General features: G+C 33.2%; 1 protein-coding gene across 1 annotated transcript; it reads left to right on the top strand.

Annotated features, from left to right (window-relative positions):
* Positions 1 to 901: 901 nt before the first annotated feature.
* On the top strand, positions 902 to 16,229 carry LOC140815684 (uncharacterized). Its single transcript, XM_073174753.1, is given in 17 exon segments — positions 902 to 1,282; positions 1,284 to 2,283; positions 2,654 to 2,797; positions 2,941 to 3,071; positions 3,678 to 3,888; positions 4,211 to 4,448; positions 4,531 to 4,562; positions 4,565 to 4,680; positions 4,798 to 5,101; positions 10,216 to 10,543; positions 11,247 to 12,538; positions 12,908 to 13,051; positions 13,195 to 13,325; positions 13,932 to 14,142; positions 14,455 to 14,692; positions 14,774 to 14,924; positions 15,043 to 16,229. Coding segments are annotated over 17 exon segments (5,238 nt in total). The 5' UTR covers positions 902 to 1,021; the 3' UTR covers positions 15,349 to 16,229.
* The last annotated feature ends 1,960 nt before the right edge of the window (positions 16,230 to 18,189 follow it).

Genomic DNA, 18,189 nt, shown 5'->3' with positions numbered 1-18,189 from the left:
ATTCCCTATCCGGAAAAGAAAGCCAACGTAGTTAAAATTTTGAAACTCTGTCAAACTTATGCGAGAATATATATTGAGATAATGTCGTTCGAAGCTTCTATTTAATACTTTCGTTGAAAAAGAACTAAAATTGCATTAAAAAATGTAGTTGCGGGACTAAAATGAAATTTGACAACATAAAATATCATAATCGCAAAATACAGTTTCCCAAAAAATAATTGAATAATGAATCTACACTTCTCAAGTGAAGTTTATATTAATTTAATGTATATATATCTATCTATTTATTTATGTATAACTATAGATGACGAAAAATATATGTTGCAATAGTTAAAAAGATATTAATTATCCATTTTCTCATTTTAATTATCATTTTCTTATTGCAGAATTAAAACTGAAATTTAACAGCATACAAGAGCATAATCGCAAAATACAGTTTCCTAAAAATAATTGAATAATGAATATGCGGTGTGTATGTTTATATATATATATATATATATATATATATATATATATATATATAGATATATATATATATATATGCATAAATATGGATGACCGAAAATATATGTTGCAACTGTTAAAAATATATTAATTATCCATAACATTATTACTATAATTTCCCATTTTAATTATCAATATTTTGCAAACTCTCACACCAAATCATTTTTATCTTGCTGGCTCCACGAACTGATGAAATAATATTTGAAACGATTCGGTTCGTTTACACTCCTACCTACCACTAAAATAATATAATTGTAACCACATGGCCAAGGACTTTAAGCCTAGAAAAATAATCATCTCCAGGTCAATTCTGGATATTGGCTCCAGCCATCGTTTTAGAAAAATATTTTACCACACAAAAATCCTAATAAAATATTGAAGAAAAAAGACTCATACATATCATAAATTTCTCTTTAAAACTTTGACCGAGTGTGCTTTAACATGACAAGCAATTTAATTAGCTTGGTCAAATAAACAACTTGTTTGAACTCTTACTCCGTCTGTACTAGCTGCAGCAATGGAAATTTTACAAAAAGGCCTGGCTTTGGCGTTCCTTTACATTATTCCGGCCACTTTTGGTGCGACTAATACAATAACAACTAGTCAGATGATTAGAGATGGTGAGACCATGGTATCGCCTGATGGAGTATTCGAATTGGGATTTTTCAGAACAGGAAAGTTAACAAATCAATACGTGGGTCTATGGTACAGGAATATCAAAGTCAGGAGAGTTGTTTGGGTTGCCAACAGAGAAGCACCATTAACAGGGGCAGGAGGATGTGTTAAAGGTTATCGAACCTGGACTCTTGGTGCTACTGAATGACACCAATGGAGCAACAGTGTGGTCTTCAAAATCGTCAAGGTCTGTACAAAATCCAATTGCACAGTTACTGGACTCAGGGAATTTAGTCGTAAGAGATCCGAATGATGAAAGGCCAGAGAATTTCCTCTGGCAGAGTTTTGATCATCCGACTGATACATGTTTACCTGGAATGAAGATTGGAATGAACTATGTAACAGGTATCGAAACTTACTTAACGTCATGGAAAAGCAATGATGACCCTGCTCTTGGAGATTTTAGTACTCACGTGGATCTAACAGGATACCCACAAGTACTACTAAAAAATGGTACAGAAATTTGGTCTAGAGTCGGTCCTTGGAATGAATTTGGCTTCAGTGGGGGACCGAATGAGACAGGAGGAGCAACATACAAGATTCATTTTGTAATGAATGAGAAGGAGGTATATTTTTTCCAAGAATCTATTGATAAATCAGTTACGATAGCTGTAGTCGATGAGAGTGGTTATCAACAACGTTGGACTTGGGTTGATGGAGCTCAAAATTGGGTGAAATTTGCCTACTTACCAGTAGATAGTTGTGATCAATACAAGTTATGTGGTGCATATGGTAAGTGTAGTACTAACACTCCATTTTGTGGATGCCTGGACAGATTTGTGCCCAAAGACCAAGAAGGGTGGGCTAGATCAGATAGGTCGAATGGATGCGTTAGGCGAAATAACTTGAGTTGTCAAGGAGATATATTCTTGAAATATCCTGGCATTAAATTGCCGGACTCAAGAAATTCACGTTACATCGATATTTTGGCACTTGAAGACTGCAAAGTAGAATGCTTAAAGGACTGCTCTTGTATGGCATGCACGCAGTTAGATCGAAGCAAAGGCACTGGGTGCCTTCTTTGGTTTGGAGACTTGATTGACATGAAAGACCAACCTGAGAATGGAGATGATATTTACATCAGAATGTCTTCTTCAGAGGCAGGTAATACTTAGGATGAACAAAGTTCGATGCTTTCCTCATTTGCTTCAACTTCTGATTCACACAATAGATAAAAAGAAGCGAATTTCTGAGCATTATGACATCCACAGTATACTGACAACTTAACAGTTTTATACAGGGGGAGAATCTCAAACAAAAATATGGTGATCAAGAAAAATCTCAATGCTGTCGTGAATAAATTACATTGTCATTTACACTTTATTTTTTTGTTCTAAAGTACCTCTAACAAAAATAATCTCATAACAAAAAGACGAGATTTTTTTTCTCAAAACTGTTGGATTTGCAATAGATATTAACAAAAAAATTGAGTGCCGATATTTTATAATGAAGTATTGCCTTTCTAATTGGACAGAAAATGTTGCTGAATCTGAAGGAAAGAAGAAATATATAACAGTTGCAGTGAGTTTGACATCAGTGATGACTATAATTCTTATTGGCACGGGCCTCTTTCTATATATCCGGAAGCGGTTGAGTTATCAAAACCTTAGAATGAAGGGTAAGAAAAATGTTTATGCTCAAGGAATATAATAAGTAGGAAGCAAAGAAAAATATCCATTAGGAGATTTGAAATAATGAGCATACTCAATTACTTACCTAGCTTCCATTTTGGATGGCATCTTGACATTTTTCCTTTTGCAGGCCAACATTTTGGAAGTCATGAACAGAACTCGGAGCTGCCATTATTTGATCTATCAGCTATTTTGGAAGCTACGGATCACTTTTCAATTAACAACAAGCTTGGGGAGGGTGGATTTGGGCCAGTTTATAAGGTATTACCGGTCCACCTCTATATGCAGTTATACGAAACTGACATAAGATGAAGATGAAATTTTTATCATTTTAAAATCACTATTGTTTTAATAATGGCAAAGGGAAAAATATGTGATGAGTAAATCTCGCTTGACCAAAGATGGAAGAGAGTCGTGTAATATAAGAAATAGGCTTTCAAATGGCAAGAAATGTTTTAATGAAAAACACGATGTAGTAGGGCTAAAGATAACGATGTTCTCAAGTGAAGTAATGAACCTTTTGCAAAGATGACCAAATCACCGTGTCTAAAAAAACTTAACTTCTTAAAAAGTAAAACTTCTACAGGAAATTTCATATTTGGAAAAAGAATGGAAGTTGTTAAAGTTTTGTAATTACTTCAAATTCGGTGAGGCAATATTTGCATTGATGGATTTGGAACTAAGGACTTCAAATAAATAATAGTAAATCAATTTATTTGTCAGGATATTACATACTTTTGAGTCCTAAAACTGAATTTCAAACCTATCTTATACGGAGTCATTTCAATTTTTTTCTTCAAATATTTTCCGCAAATCCAAATGTAACTTAAAAAATCACTACCTTACATGAACAAGCTGGTGCCTTAGGGCATTCTGGAAGGTGGACAAGAAATTGCAGTGAAACGGTTATCCAAGGACTCCATGCAAGGACTAGATGAATTCAAAAATGAAATAATCTTTATTGCCAAACTTCAACATCGAAATCTCGTCAGGCTTATCGGCGGCTGCATCAATGGAGAGGAAAAAATGTTGATCTATGAATATATGCCTAATAAAAGCCTGGACATGATTTTATTTGGTGAGCAATCCAATTTTATATGCTCATATCTATGATCAGATTGCATGAGAATTACAGAAACGACTATAACATGAAACTATGAATTTACTTGCTTAAACATTATTCATTTCAATCATGCATAGCCATCGGTAATTATTTAGTGCACATATCAAGTACTCTAATGCTAGCACAATGAATACCAATCTAACATATAAATCTGAGGTTCATATGATGGGCAAATTGGCAGTTCATCTCCTATAGCCAGTGAATATTGGGCTATTGAACTTATTCATGATATTCATGCAATCAACAGAAAATACTGAGTGTCGAATTTTTTGAACAGACCAAACAAAAAGCATGTTACTTGATTGGAAAAAGCGCTTCAGTGTTATCAATGGCATTGCTAGAGGACTGCTGTATCTTCATCAAGATTCCCAATTGAGAGTCATACACCGAGACCTCAAACCTAGCAATGTATTGCTAGATTCAGACATGAACCCTAAGATATCAGACTTTGGTATGGCTAGAAGTTTTCGAGAGAATGAGACTGAAGCTAAGACACGGCGAGTTGTTGGAACATAGTAAGTATCTCAAAAACTCCACGTGTCACTTCTAACCTACCATTGTTTGTGACTTTATATTAATATTAATTCTTTATTGTAGTGGCTATATGTCCCCAGAATATGCGATAGATGGCTATTCTCCACAAAATCAGATGTATATAGCTTTGGGGTTCTAGTGATAGAAATTGTAAGTGGAATGAGAAACAGGGGATTTTCTCACGATGATGACAATCTCAACCTTATTGGACATGTAAGGGTTGTCCCTTAGATCTATCATCGTTAAAATTTGAGTGTTTAATAACAGCTAAAAACAATTAATAGTTAATAGTGGAAAATATATAACACTGTCTTAAACACTAATTTACAGGCATGGACACTCTATAAAGAAGGGAGGTCGCTGGAACTAGTGGATCCTTGTTTAGCTGAGCCATTCTACATCTCTGAAATGCTAAGGATAATCCATGTTGGTCTGTTATGCGTGCAAAAGAGACCAGAAGACAGGCCAAGCATGTTTACTGCAGTTTTTATGTTGAGCAACGAAGTAGTCCTTCCTGAAGCCAAGCAACCAGGTTTTTTCACTGAAAGAGAAGTTACTATTGCTCAGAGTTCAACTAGCACAAATACAGCTAATTCAGCAAACGAAATCACCATTACAATGATAGAGGCAAGATAGGAGACAAACTTTTATGTGCTGCTGCAAACTGAATTATTTTTTAAGCTAGTTGGTCCCAGTTATCAAGGAGAAGCAGCGTATGAAACATGGCCAAGGATGTAACCAAAGGACAGTAGCTTGTATGGCTGGCTATGCTAGCTTGTTAATGATTGATTGGTGAAATTAGCATATTATTTTCTAGCTAGTATATTGTACAGGATTCCTTCAGTCAGGTGATCATGCGATGGAAGAATCTAAACATAAAGACTGTTACATTTTAGATCATAAAAATAATTTTTTTAAAAAAAAAAAACAGACTTCCATCCCCGCTACTATGGCTGCAGACTTCTCTCCGCCCCTATGCCATTATGTGTAGCTTTTATTTCAATTCCGCTTCTTTATTTCTTGAAGCCAAAACTCACTTGAAAGTGCTTTTGCCATCAACAAATTCAATCCAATTATGGAAGTAGACTTTAATCATGGTACCGGAAACAGGCTGCATGGATTCATATCTTCATCCTTTATTTTTATTTTTTTCTTTAGGTTCAGTGTATTTTAATTGAATTGGACAATTAAGGTTACTGCCTGGGGTAGACCTATATTCGGGATGGATCCAACTCAATCCTCACTGTCTACAAGAAAGGCTTCTCTCAAACAAATTAATGTCATGTAGATTAGCCCTTGTTAATTTCTCAACATCGGGATTCAGCCTAACCACGAAATAGTTCCAGTCTAAGCAATGCCATGGGAAGACCCCATGAAGCGTGGTATGTTTGTCGATGCTTTGATCACAATGGATGCACCAACAGTAGCGTAGACCACTACTTGTTTACAAACTTCTACACGATCAATTTCACAAACACCAAATATGCATGGCTCGTTCTGTCAACGGGAAGCAACATAACTTCGAACTAACTGGAAAAAAAAATGATAATGATGGATGGTAAACATAGAATGCGACTAATTACCAAGAAGCGTTACTTGATGAGTTGAACAAATCTGGCGAGCTGATATACACGCTTCTACCTTCGTTCCAACTTTGCTGAATGTTTTCACCCGAATTTGAACCAAGTGACCTCAAAAAACAAGATCAGAGTTTTCGTAAACTACAATGAATTCTTAAAACTTCTACGCAACTTTTTCAAATGTAAATGTAAACCCCACAAAATATTCAATGACGCCCATTACCACAGCCCTTTGCTCCCATTTCCTGTGTTTCAAGGTCGACAAGCGTAATATATTCCAAGATCTGGTTATGGCAGCTGATCTCGGGCTTGAATGAATGAAAGATCTTTTTGCTTTGCTCAAAAAAAATTACAAGCTAATTGATCGTGACCGTGGATAGCCTTGGAACAGCCTCACATCCTATGATATATGTCGGATTATTTAAATTCTTAACTTTTTTTATTTGTTTATTTTATAATAATTAATTCACAAGTAAGTGTATAAGATTTTTTTTACGAGGATAAATCGTGTTTTTTTAAAAGAAAACGTGTGTTGTTTCTTCTGCACTATTCAATCGTGAAGCCAGCAGCAAAGAAAACCCGAACTCAATGTCAAGTGAATTCAGAAACGTGCTGATCTTCAATGCTTTGATACCATGTGAATATTGCTCTGTGGAGGGAAAAACCGTTCACTTTTATTTCTCAATTCCTCATTTTTACTTTATCTGTACAATTGTGAGTTTATATACAAGAAGGTAAAAAACGTGTTATAGTGTCTAACACTTTTGTCATGTTAACGGTGTTATTTAAGTCATTTTTTATCTTAGTTTAATAAGATCATTAATAGTGTATTTAACTCAATCAAACTAATTATTAGTTTAATTTATTTTTAAATTTAATTTTAATTACTTATATTTATACATTGCTGTCAAATAATAATAAGAAGACAAAGGGAGATGAGTCGGATTGAATAAAAATAAATTATTAATAAATATTAATGTCATACAAAATTTCTTTCTCCCATTTAGAATAAAAATATTTTCAGACTCTTTATGTGTCAATAGAGATATGTGATTGAGAGAAATGTTTGTCTGTAAGTGATTTCAAACACTGTTTTAAGTTATTTAGTCAATTTTTTTATAAATGCTACTAAATAAATATTACTAAATAATATGCTTCATTTGATCATTTTTGGTTCTTGCAATGAGAGGAGTTTTTTTACCCTAGCGTTAACATGTTTGATTGTTATATGTCATTTGTATTGATTATATAATTGTGTTTGGATTGTTTATGTGATTTGTTTGTTTGCACAAAGAAAAGAGAAAACAAAATCAAATATCCAACAAAAATGGTTATTTTTCAATTTTTTATTGTTGAGATATTTTGTTAATTTTTAAACACATAATGCATGTTTTCTGTTTGCTTAGATTACTTAGTTTGAAATGACTTAGAAAATATTAAAAAATTGAAATTTTTCTTCGTTTTTACCTTATGTCTCAGAATATCAAGAGATAATATTTTTTATTTATTGGAGCAAATGTATTTCCAAACTTCTGTCTATAAATCAATATTTAAATTTTTTACGACATTACTATATTCTCTAATCAATTTTTTATCCTCAGATTGATAGAATGAATTTTAATTTGAGTTTTTATATTCTTGCTTATATTATTTATTATGAAAATAATAGGTGAACTACAAAATTTGGTAGGTTTAAGAGTCCTCTAGTGAACGACAAATATGGATAAATTATTAAACTATATAATATCCAATAGATTTTTGGCATGCGATTTTGGTCTAATTCAATGATTATGCATGATCTTAAATTTTAATTATATCACAAGTTAACACATGCTTTGTTGTTGCTAGATATATTTTGTCAATAGTCTAATATTTTTCTATGGTTTAAGAAAAATTGTGTGACTTTGTATTATATTTTTACGGCTGCTTTTCTAAATGGTTTTATTATGATTTCAAGGCACCATTTTTCATTTGTGTTTTTTTAAAGAAGTGGAATGAATATCTATATAACGATGACATTAATAAGGCGTCTTCTCTTTATTCGAAAAAAATATTTGAAAATTTATACAAATTGTGAATAATATGAGTTAATATTTAATTTGAGAGTGATGTATGTTTTTTATTGCTCGTATATACTTTAATTTCTTTGTTATTGTACTAAATAAATTATTTTTAAACTTTGAGTTATCATTTTTTTCTTATCGAGGTTGTTTGTGTTATGATTTTTTTTTTCGTTTTGGTTAGTATTGTTAGCGGTAATTGATTTTCTGATATTATATGATGTGTCTTGTTGTTTATATAAAAATAAGTATGAGAGTACACCAATCAAAGCCACGTATTTCGGGTCTTCTCTTCTACGAAGAGAATAATTAATGATTTCTGTGAAGTATATAAATTCTTGGTTTTTCATACATATAGTCTACGAAATGCGTCAAATTTTGAACAAAAAAGTTAAGACAAACATAGTGGATGAAAAAAAAAGAGACGTGTTAAATATAAAAAAATGTTGTGTGCAATAATTGTCCCTGCTTGGTAGAGCGGTCGAACCGTGGTGCTTGAGCTGCTATGCGGTTTAAAAGGTTTGAGTTTCACCATTACTACTAGCTATAGCTTTTGGTAAAGCGGCAAGCGCTCGGTCCTACAATTGGTATCAGAGCTAAGGTCACATGTTCGATTCTCATTGATTGCAAGGAATGCAATTATTGGGAGGGAGATTGTTAGGTGCAATAATTGTCCCTGATTGGTAGAGCGGCCGAACCGTGGTGCTTGAGCTGCGGTGCAGTTTAAAATATTTGAGTTGCACCATGACTACTAGCTATAGCTTTTGGTAAAATAGCAAGCGCTCGGTTCTACATACTCTGTCCTAATTTCTGTATGATATAATTCAAGCACATTTTTTTTATAGATATTTGAAATTAGGTCCAACTAAATAAACATTAAACATATACATATTTATTAAATCATATTTAAAGCAAAGTGTTAAGATCAAGAATGATTCAGTTAAATTAACATTTATGCGGCACGATAAATGAAATGAAATTACCTACGATAATCTTTGTTGGTTCATGGAAATCATGTTCTTTTCAAAACATGCCTTCTTATCTGATTGGCCTGTTGTTGATCAAATTTCAAGGCTTCAAGTACATACCATATAATCATTGAGAAAAAATTTCATCAAATTGTTGTACAACAGTGAAATGTGTACAGATGTGATCGGTATACTAAATAAAGTCATGCCATTAAGCAATTTCACCAGGCCAGATAAAACAGAAGGTCAAAAGAGACAAGTTATGCTTCTCAACATGTAGTAAAATTTAAATAAAAAATTGACATATATAAATATGCATATCTTAAAATTTGTAACATATAAATTATCTTGTATAGAATGGAAACTATTTCTATCACTATGTGAACGACTTGGCAATACACAAAGGCCAATTGATGAAGCGCATTGAGTCTGAACATCCTATTGTTGCATTTTCCAATCTAACAATGCAAATCTTTCTCAGTATGTTATAAAACATTCTTTATTTTTTCCCTAAATGTTTTTTTCAACAAAAATTACTAATGTGTGGTGTAAATCGAAACAATTAAAACAGATGCACAACAGTTACAAACTACGCACACAACTGCAATGATTCTTAACCCACTATGTGACACCGCCAGAGTAATATAAACATGGTACATATTTATGAATTTCTAACGCTTCGTCTTTGTGAGTTATACATTTCATTGGATAAAACAATATGATAAAGGAAATCGAAAATAAAGCTACTCCATGGTATAAAGCATGTGATCATTGTTTTCAAGCTGCTACAAAAATCAACAACAAAGCAAGTTGTGCCAATTGCATAAACTATCCAATTACCACCATTTCAAGGTAATAAAAAATACCAATACCCAACTCAAGTTTTAGATCACAATAACAAAAAGAGATGATCACTACTTTACTTCTTTATGGTACATGTACAGAATAACAATCACAATTGAAGATGAAATGAGACGGCAAGAATAACATTATTTGGAAAAGTTGTAACATCTTTTGTTGGATGTTCGGTTGAAGATTTTATTCAAATTCATGAGCAGGTATAAGATAAAACAAACAAATGATTTTATATCTACATAAATAGAATATTTAGATTTTGCATTTAACAATAAAAATTTGCAGTACAGAATTTACCAAATAACCCATATAAAGATTTGCTAAATCAACCAAGCTACAAGCTCCACACATTCTTGTTCAAGTTGGATAATTCAGTGGAAAAACGTGATGGAGTGTTAAAGATTGTGGCAGAAGTTATTGAGATACATGACAATTATCCAACAACAAATGTCAATATCAGGAAACAGAGATCTTGGAAGATTATCAAGTCAACTAAACAAAGCAATATACCACCAAAGGTAGAAAAATCAAATGAATTTGATATAAACAGAAACATGGAGATCCATGAAGATGAAGATGAAATAGAGATTCAAGATGACGAACCAATTGCCAAGTACAAAAGAAGAGCTAAAAAGATTAAAAAAAAAAAAAAAAAAACCGACAGGTGCAAAATCATTTCAGGATGTCTTCAAATCAAAGACAAGAAAATGTGATGATTTCATTTGTAATCAAATAATTAAATATTTATCAATTAAAAATTATTCTTCTTTCAAAAATAATTAAACATATTTAAATAATTTTATCATATACAGATTATCTACATTTCTCAACGTGCAACGCACGTGCATTTGTCTAGTATATATATATATATATATATATATATATATATATATATATATATATATATATATATATATATATACCGATTTATCTATGCATAAATATGGATGACATTAATTATCAATATTTTGTAAACTCTCACACCAAATCATTTTTATCTTGCTGGCTCAACGAACTGATGCAATAATATTCGAATCATTTCGGTTCGTTTACACTCTAGCTACCACTAAAATAATATAATTGTAACCATCATGACCAAGGACTTTAAGCCTAGAAAAATAATCATCTCCAGATCAATTCTGGATATTGGCTCCAGCCATCGTTTTAGAAATTTTTCCACACAAAAATCCTAATAAAATATTGAAGAAAAAAGACTCGTACATATCATAAATTTCTCACTTTAAAACTTTGACCGAGTGTGCTTTAACATGACCAGCAATTTAATGAGCTTGGTCAAATGAACAACTTGTTTGAACTCTTACTCCGTCTGTACTAGCTGCAGCAATGGAAATTTTACAAAAAGGCCTGGCTTTGGCGTTCCTTTTCATTATTCCGGCCACTTTTGGTGCGACTAATACGATAACAACTGGTCAGATGATTAGAGTTGGTGAGACCATACTATCGTCTGATGGAGTATTCGAATTGGGATTTTTCAGAACAGGAAAGTTAACAAATCAATACGTGGGTCTATGGTACAGGAATATCAAAGTCAGGAGAGTTGTTTGGGTTGCCAACAGAGAAGCACCATTAACAGGGGCAGGAGGTGTGTTAAAGGTTGTCAAACCTGGACTCTTGGTGCTACTGAATGACACCAATGGAGCAGCAGTGTGGTCTTCAGAATCGTCAAGGTCTGTACAAAACCCAATTGCACATTTACTGGACTCTGGAAATTTAGTCGTAAGAGATGCGAATGATGAAAGGCCAGAGAATTTCCTCTGGCAGAGTTTTGATCATCCGACTGATACACGTTTATCTGGAATGAAGATTGGAAGGAACTACGTGACAGGTATCGAAACTTACTTAACGTCATGGAAAAGCAACGATGACCCTGCTCTTGGAGATTTTAGTACTCACGTGGATCCAACAGGATACCCACAAGTACTACTAAAAAATGGTACAGAAATTTGGTCTAGAGTTGGTCCTTGGAATGGATTTGGCTTCAGTGGGGGACCGAATGAGACAGGAGAAGCAACATACAAGATTCATTTAGTAATGAATGAGAAGGAGGTATATGTTTTCCAAGAAATTATTGATAAATCAGTTATCACGATAGCTGTAGTTGATGAGAGTGGTTATCAACAACGTTGGACTTGGGTTGATGGAGCTCAAAATTGGGTGAAATTTGCCTACTTACCAGTAGATAGTTGTGATCAATACAAGTTATGTGGTGCATATGGTAAGTGTAGTACTAACACTCCATTTTGTAGGTGCCTGGACAGATTTGTGCCCAAAGACCAAGAAGGGTGGGCTAGATCAGATAGGTCAAATGGATGCGTTCGGCGAAATAACTTGAGTTGTCAAGGAGATATATTCTTGAAATATCCTGGCATTAAATTGCCGGACTCAAGAAATTCACGTTACATCGATATTTTGGCACTTGAAGACTGCAAAGCAGAATGCTTAAAGGACTGCTCTTGTATGGCATGCACGCAGTTAGATCGAAGCAAAGGCACCGGGTGCCTTCTTTGGTTTGGAGACTTGATTGACATGAAAGACCAACCTGAGAATGGAGATGATATTTACATCAGAATGTCTTCTTCAGAGGCAGGTAATACTTAGGATGAACAAAGTTCGATGCTTTCCTCATTTGCTTCAACTTCTGACTCACACAATCGATAAAAAGAAGCGAATTTCTGAGCATTATGACATCCACAGTAGACAGACAACGTATCAGTTTAATATAGGGGAGAATCTCAAACAAAAATATGGTGATCAAGAAATATCTCAATGCTGTCGTGAATAAATTACATTTGTCCATTTAAACTTTTTGTTTTTTTGTCTGAAGTACCTCTAACAAAAATAATCTGATAACAAAAAGACGAGATTTTTTTCCCAAATGTTGGATTTGCAATAGATATTAACAAAAAAATTGAGTGCCGATATTTTATAATGAAGTATTGCCTTTTTAATTGGACAGAAAATGTTGCTGAATCTGAAGGAAAGAAGAAATATATAACAGTTGCAGTGAGTTTGACATCAGTGATGACTATAATTCTTATTGGCACGGGCCTCTTTCTATATATCCGGAAGCGGTTGAGTTATCAAAACCTTAGAATGAAGGGTAAGAAAAATGTTTATGCTCAAGGAATATAATAAGTAGGAAGCAAAGAAAAATATCCATTAGGAGATTTGAAATAATGAGCATACTCAATTACTTACCTAGCTTCCATTTTGAATGGCATCTTGACAATTTTCCTTTTGCAGGCCAACATTTTGGAAGTCATGAGCAGAACTCGGAGCTGCCATTATTTGATCTATCAACTATTTTGGAAGCTACAGACCACTTTTCAATCAACAAAAAGCTTGGGGAGGGTGGATTTGGGCCAGTTTATAAGGTATTACCGGTCCACCTCTATATGCAGTTATAAGAAACTGATATAAGATGAAGATGAAATTTTTATCATTTTAAAATCACTATTGTTTTAATAATGGCAAAGGGAAAAATATGTGATGAGTAAATCTCGCTTGACCAAAGATGGGAGAGAGTCGTGTAATATAAGAAATAGGCTTTCAAATGGCAAGAAATGTTTTAATGAAAAACACGATGTAGTAGGGCTAAAGATAACGATCTTCTCAAGTGAAGTAATGAACCTTTTGCAAAGATGATCAAATCACCGTGTCTAAAAAAACTTAGCTTCTTAAAAAGTAAAACTTCTACAGGAAATTTCATATTTGGAAAAAGAATGGAAGTTGTTAAAGTTTTGTAATTACTTCAAATTCGGTGAGGCAATATTTGCATTGATGGATTTGGAACTAAGGACTTCAAATAAATAATAGTAAATCAATTTATTTGTCAGGATATTACATACTTTTGAGTCCTAAAACTGAATTTCAAACCTATCTTATAAGGAATCATTTCAATTTTTTTCTTCAAATATTTTCCGCAAATCCAAATGTAACTTAAAAAATCACTACCTTACATGAACAAGCTGGTGCCTTAGGGCATGCTGGAAGGTGGACAAGAAATTGCAGTGAAACGGTTATCCAAAGACTCCATGCAAGGACTAGATGAATTCAAAAATGAAATAATCTTTATTGCCAAACTTCAACATCGAAATCTCGTCAGGCTTATCGGCGGCTGCATCAATGGAGAGGAAAAAATGTTGATCTATGAATATATGCCTAATAAAAGCCTGGACATGATTTTATTTGGTGAGCAATCCAATTTTATATGCTCATATCTATGATCAGATTGCATGAGAATTACAGAAACAACTATAACCTGAAACTATGAATTTACTTGCTTAAACATTATTCATTTCAATCATGCATAGCCATCGGTAATTATTAGTGCACATATCAAGTACTCTACTGCTAGCACAATGAATACCACTCTAACATATAAATCTGAGGTTCATATGATGGGCAAATTGGCAGTTCATCTCCTATAGCCAGTGAATATTGGGCTATTGAACTTATTCATGCAATCAACAGAAAATACTGAGTGTCGAATTTTTTGAACAGACCAAACAAAAAGCATGTTACTTGATTGGAAAAAGCGCTTCAGTGTTATCAATGGCATTGCCAGGGGACTGCTGTATCTTCATCAAGATTCCCAATTGAGAGTCATACATCGAGACCTCAAACCTAGCAATGTATTGCTAGATTCAGACATGAACCCTAAGATATCAGACTTTGGTATGGCTAGAAGTTTTCGAGAGAATGAGACTGAAGCTAAGACACGGCGAGTTGTTGGAACATAGTAAGTATCTCAAAAACTCCACGTGTCACTTCTAACCTACCATTGTTTGTGACTTTATTTAATATTAATTCTTTATTGTAGTGGGTATATGTCCCCAGAATATGCGATAGATGGCTTGTTCTCCACAAAATCAGATGTATATAGCTTTGGGGTCTTAGTGATAGAAATTGTAAGTGGAATGAGAAACAGGGGATTTTCTCACGATGATGACAATCTCAACCTTATTGGACATGTAAGGATTGTCACTTAGATCTATCATCGTTAAAATTTGAGTGTTTAATAACAGCTAAAAACAATTAATAGTTAATATGTGGAAAAATATATAACACTGTCTTAAACACTATTTACAGGCATGGACACTCTATAAAGAAGGGAGGTCGCTGGAACTAGTGGATCCTTGTTTAGCTGAACCATTCTACATCTCTGAAATGCTAAGGATAATCCATGTTGGTCTGTTATGCGTGCAAAAGAGACCAGAAGACAGGCCAAGCATGTTTACTGCAGTTTTTATGTTGAGCAACGAAGTAGTCCTTCCTGAAGCCAAGAAACCAGGTTTTTTCACTGAAAGAGAAGTTACTATTGATCAGAGTTCAACTAGCACAAATACAGCTAATTCAGCAAACGAAATCACCATTACAATGATAGAGGCAAGATAGGAGACAAACTTTTATGTGCTGCTGCAAACTGAATTATTTTTTAAGCTAGTTGGTCCCAGTTATCAAGGAGAAGCAGCGTATGAAACATGGCCAAGGATGTAACCAAAGGACAGTAGCTTGTATGGCTGACTATGCTAGCTTGTTAATGATTGATTGGTGAAATTAGAATATTATTTTCTAGCTGGTATATTGTACAGGATTCCTTCAGTCAAGTGATCATGCGGTGGAAGAATCTAAACATAAAGACTGTTACATTTTAGATCATAATAATAATAAATAAAAAAAAGACAGACTTCCATCCCCGCTGCTATGGCTGCAGACTTCTCTCCGCCCCTACACCATTCTGCCTAGCTTTTCTTTCAATTCCGCTTCTTTATTTCTTGAAGCCAAAACTCACTTGAAAGTGCTTTTGCCATCAACAAATTCAATCCAATTATGGAAGTAGACTGTGATCATGGTACCGGAAACTGGCTGCATGGATTCATATCTTCATCCTTTATTTTTATTTTTTTCTTTAGGTTCATGTATTTTAATTGAATTGGACAATTAAGGTTACTGCCTGGGGTAGACCTATATTCGGGATGGATCCAACTCAATCCTCACTGTCTACAAGAAAGGCTTCTCTCAAACAAATTAATGCCTTGTTAATTTCTCAATATCGGGATTCAGCCTAACCACGAAATAGTTCCAGTCTAAGCAATGCCATGGGAAGACCCCATGAAGCGTGGTATGTTTGTCGATGCTTTGATCACAATGGAAGCACCCACAGTAGCGTAGACCACTACTTGTTTACAAATTTCTACACGATCAATTTCACAAACACCAAATATGCGTGGCTCGTTCTGTCAACGGGAAGCAACATAACTTTGAACTAACTGGAAAAAAAAATGATAATGATGGATGGTAAACATAGAATGCGACTAATTACCAAGAAGCGTTACTTGATGAGTTGAACAAATCTGGCGAGCTGATATACACGCTTCTACCTTCGTTCCAACTTTGCTGAATGTTTTCACTCGAATTTGAACCAAGTGACCTCAAAAAACAAGATCAGAGTTTTCGTAAACTACAATGAATTCTTAAAACTTCTACGCAACTTTTTCAAATGTAAATGTAAACCCCACAATATATTCAATGACGCCCATTACCACAGCCCTTTGCTCCCATTTCCTGTGTTTCAAGATCGACAGGCGTAATATATTCCAAGATCTGGTTATGGCAGCTGATCTCGGGCTTGAATGAATGAAAGAAGATGTTTTTGCTTTGCTCAAAAACAAATTACAAACTAATTAATCGTGACCGTTGATAGCCTTGGAACAGCCTCACATCCTATGGTATATGTTGGATTATTTGAATTCTGAAGGTTTTTATTAGTTTATTTTATAGCAACTAGAAAAATGCAATAAACTACTGTAAATATATGTACGAAATTTTGATAATAATTATTTAAATTAAAATATGACTATAAATATTTCTTAACTGAAACAAACCAAGCCATAAAAAATAAAAAAATCATGATCATAGACGGTATATGAATAAGAGAAATTATCTTATCCACTCGACACACTTTCCAATATACTTCTTGGTTGATTTTGACAACTCAACAACTCTTTCTCGTAGTTTGTTATAATATGCATATAACTATTTTGGTATGCTCAACAAGTATCTGATGGTCTTTAACATCTTTTATGTTATTTACAATCTTTATCCGGGATCTGGCATGCTCATAGTTTGTTTCTTTATCACGACATTTTTTCGATTTTCTACATTGTTTCTATCTGATAATCTTATTTTTCCGAATATTTTTTTGTTGTTAAATGATTTTTCAGTTTTTGAAAATCATCAACTATAACTCCTAAGAAAAAATGCTTTTACTCGTGATAAGTTTTCACTTGTGACTAAAAGTATGTATAACATATATATTTTTCAACAACATAACCAATGAATAGTGTTGCACCTTCTTCAAATATTGTGATATTTGTGATATCATTTTTATATATTTAGTATCGATATTATCAACATATAGCTATAAGGTTAACAAATTTTTAACAACTATTTCTCAATCACTGTGAGAAAAATACTTAAAATCTCTTCAAATGGCTATATCTTAGAATTGTGTCCTCATTTAATTTGACGCAATTCAAGAAAGTCATCTTGATCGTCATTTTTTGGAAGCTTTGAAATAATGATTGCGTGCATCATGTCATGAGGATGATATAGTTTCAATATTATTTATTGCGCTTAGAACATAATATTATATTATTCATTGAAACAAAACAAATTTTCTTATATCGAGTTTATATTTTGTTTTATAATATTTTATATCTTGTGGAACGATATACAAAATTAATTATTGTATTTTAAAATCTTGAGAAGAGATACGAATAATGTAATTAAGATATTCATATGAGATATCATTCAAATATATGTCAAAGTATTTGTCTTATTCAATATCTCATCTAATAATATAACCATTTAGATTTCATGAGCATTTTATGATAGTCAAAATTAATTTGATGAAATATTGTAGAATTTTATTTGAATTTTAATATTTGGCTAAGTGAATTTATTTGACGAGGAGTTTTCTATGCTACCATCATATATGTTATGAATTAGCTGGTTAGACACTTTGACTAAAAAAGAGACAAAAACAATCTCGTAGTCACCTCGAAATATATCGAGATAATATTAGAGGAAATAAAGTGAAACTGGCTTAATGTCTCAATAAAATACACAGAATTGATCTATTATATTGTGTTAACAAAGTTTTAGAATTGTTCTCATACCATTATAAATAGAATGAGAATTATGCACAATTTGTTTTTCATGTATTTTTTTTTC

The sequence above is a fragment of the Primulina eburnea genome, chromosome 15 (genome assembly GCF_022965805.1).
Source record: "Primulina eburnea isolate SZY01 chromosome 15, ASM2296580v1, whole genome shotgun sequence".
NCBI classification, from domain to species: Eukaryota; Viridiplantae; Streptophyta; class Magnoliopsida; order Lamiales; family Gesneriaceae; genus Primulina; species Primulina eburnea.
The sequence above is the reverse complement of the archived record's forward strand: the minus strand, read 5'-3'. Positions and strand labels throughout refer to the sequence as shown.